The sequence below is a fragment of the Aplysia californica genome, unplaced genomic scaffold (genome assembly GCF_000002075.1).
Source record: "Aplysia californica isolate F4 #8 unplaced genomic scaffold, AplCal3.0 scaffold01012, whole genome shotgun sequence".
Lineage (NCBI taxonomy): Eukaryota > Metazoa > Mollusca > Gastropoda > Aplysiida > Aplysiidae > Aplysia > Aplysia californica.
In genome coordinates this window covers 162164-162838 of record NW_004798282.1, presented here as the reverse complement: position 1 = coordinate 162838, position 675 = coordinate 162164, and the positions used below count along the sequence as shown (strand labels likewise).

Sequence of the window (675 nt, the reverse complement as noted above, 5' to 3'; positions counted from 1 at the left end):
CCCCGTTCCCTTGTTTCTCTCCCTCCCCAGGTTCGAACCCCGGTGCCCGAGTGTCCGTGTCTCTGCTGGTGCTTGTGGTCACGTGTCTGTCTGGCCTGCTGGTCAGACTGTGAGCACAGGACTCGGTCAGGGGAGAAACCGGATATATGACATAACCGGGTATAAGACATAACCGGATTCTGAGAAAACCAGATCTACTGTCCAAACTTCCCTTTCGTTTGTTTCTGCAGATAATAATCGATACTTATTGTTACATGATTTTATTTTGGTAGAATATTCGAACACTTTGCCTTACGCAAGGAAAATTTAAAATTCGTAGATTTTATTTCACACTTGAAATTGTCAGGCAGCGTGGTGGAATCAGGCTCTCGTCCACTTTTGGTCATATTGAGTTATCGGTATCATCTTAAAGCTTGTTCATTAGTCTTGCTTTCAATGAAAAATTACACATCCATCTTCAATAGAAATAGAGATATTTTGGATTGAAGGAGGCGGGGGGTCACCTGATTTAAGAGGTAAAATTAGCGAGAAAATGCCCGCCAAAGCTTGGTAAATTCTAAAGCTGAAGAGTCCATGGAAACTGTAAATGTATATGTTTATGCCTTTAATCAACGTTTTCGGTGAAACCCTCAGATAAATGTGTTTGTAAATGGACATAAAAGGTATAGAGCCTAA

General features: G+C 41.5%; 1 protein-coding gene across 1 annotated transcript in view; it reads left to right on the top strand.

Moving 5' to 3' along the window:
• Positions 1-392, top strand: part of LOC101844962 (basement membrane-specific heparan sulfate proteoglycan core protein) — a gene marked incomplete at its 5' end in the record, with an annotated part of 33661 nt that extends 33269 nt beyond the window's left edge. The window contains 1 exon segment of the mRNA XM_013089664.2: positions 31-392. Coding sequence (XP_012945118.1) covers positions 31-113 — 83 coding nt within the window.
• Positions 393-675: the final 283 nt, after the last annotated feature.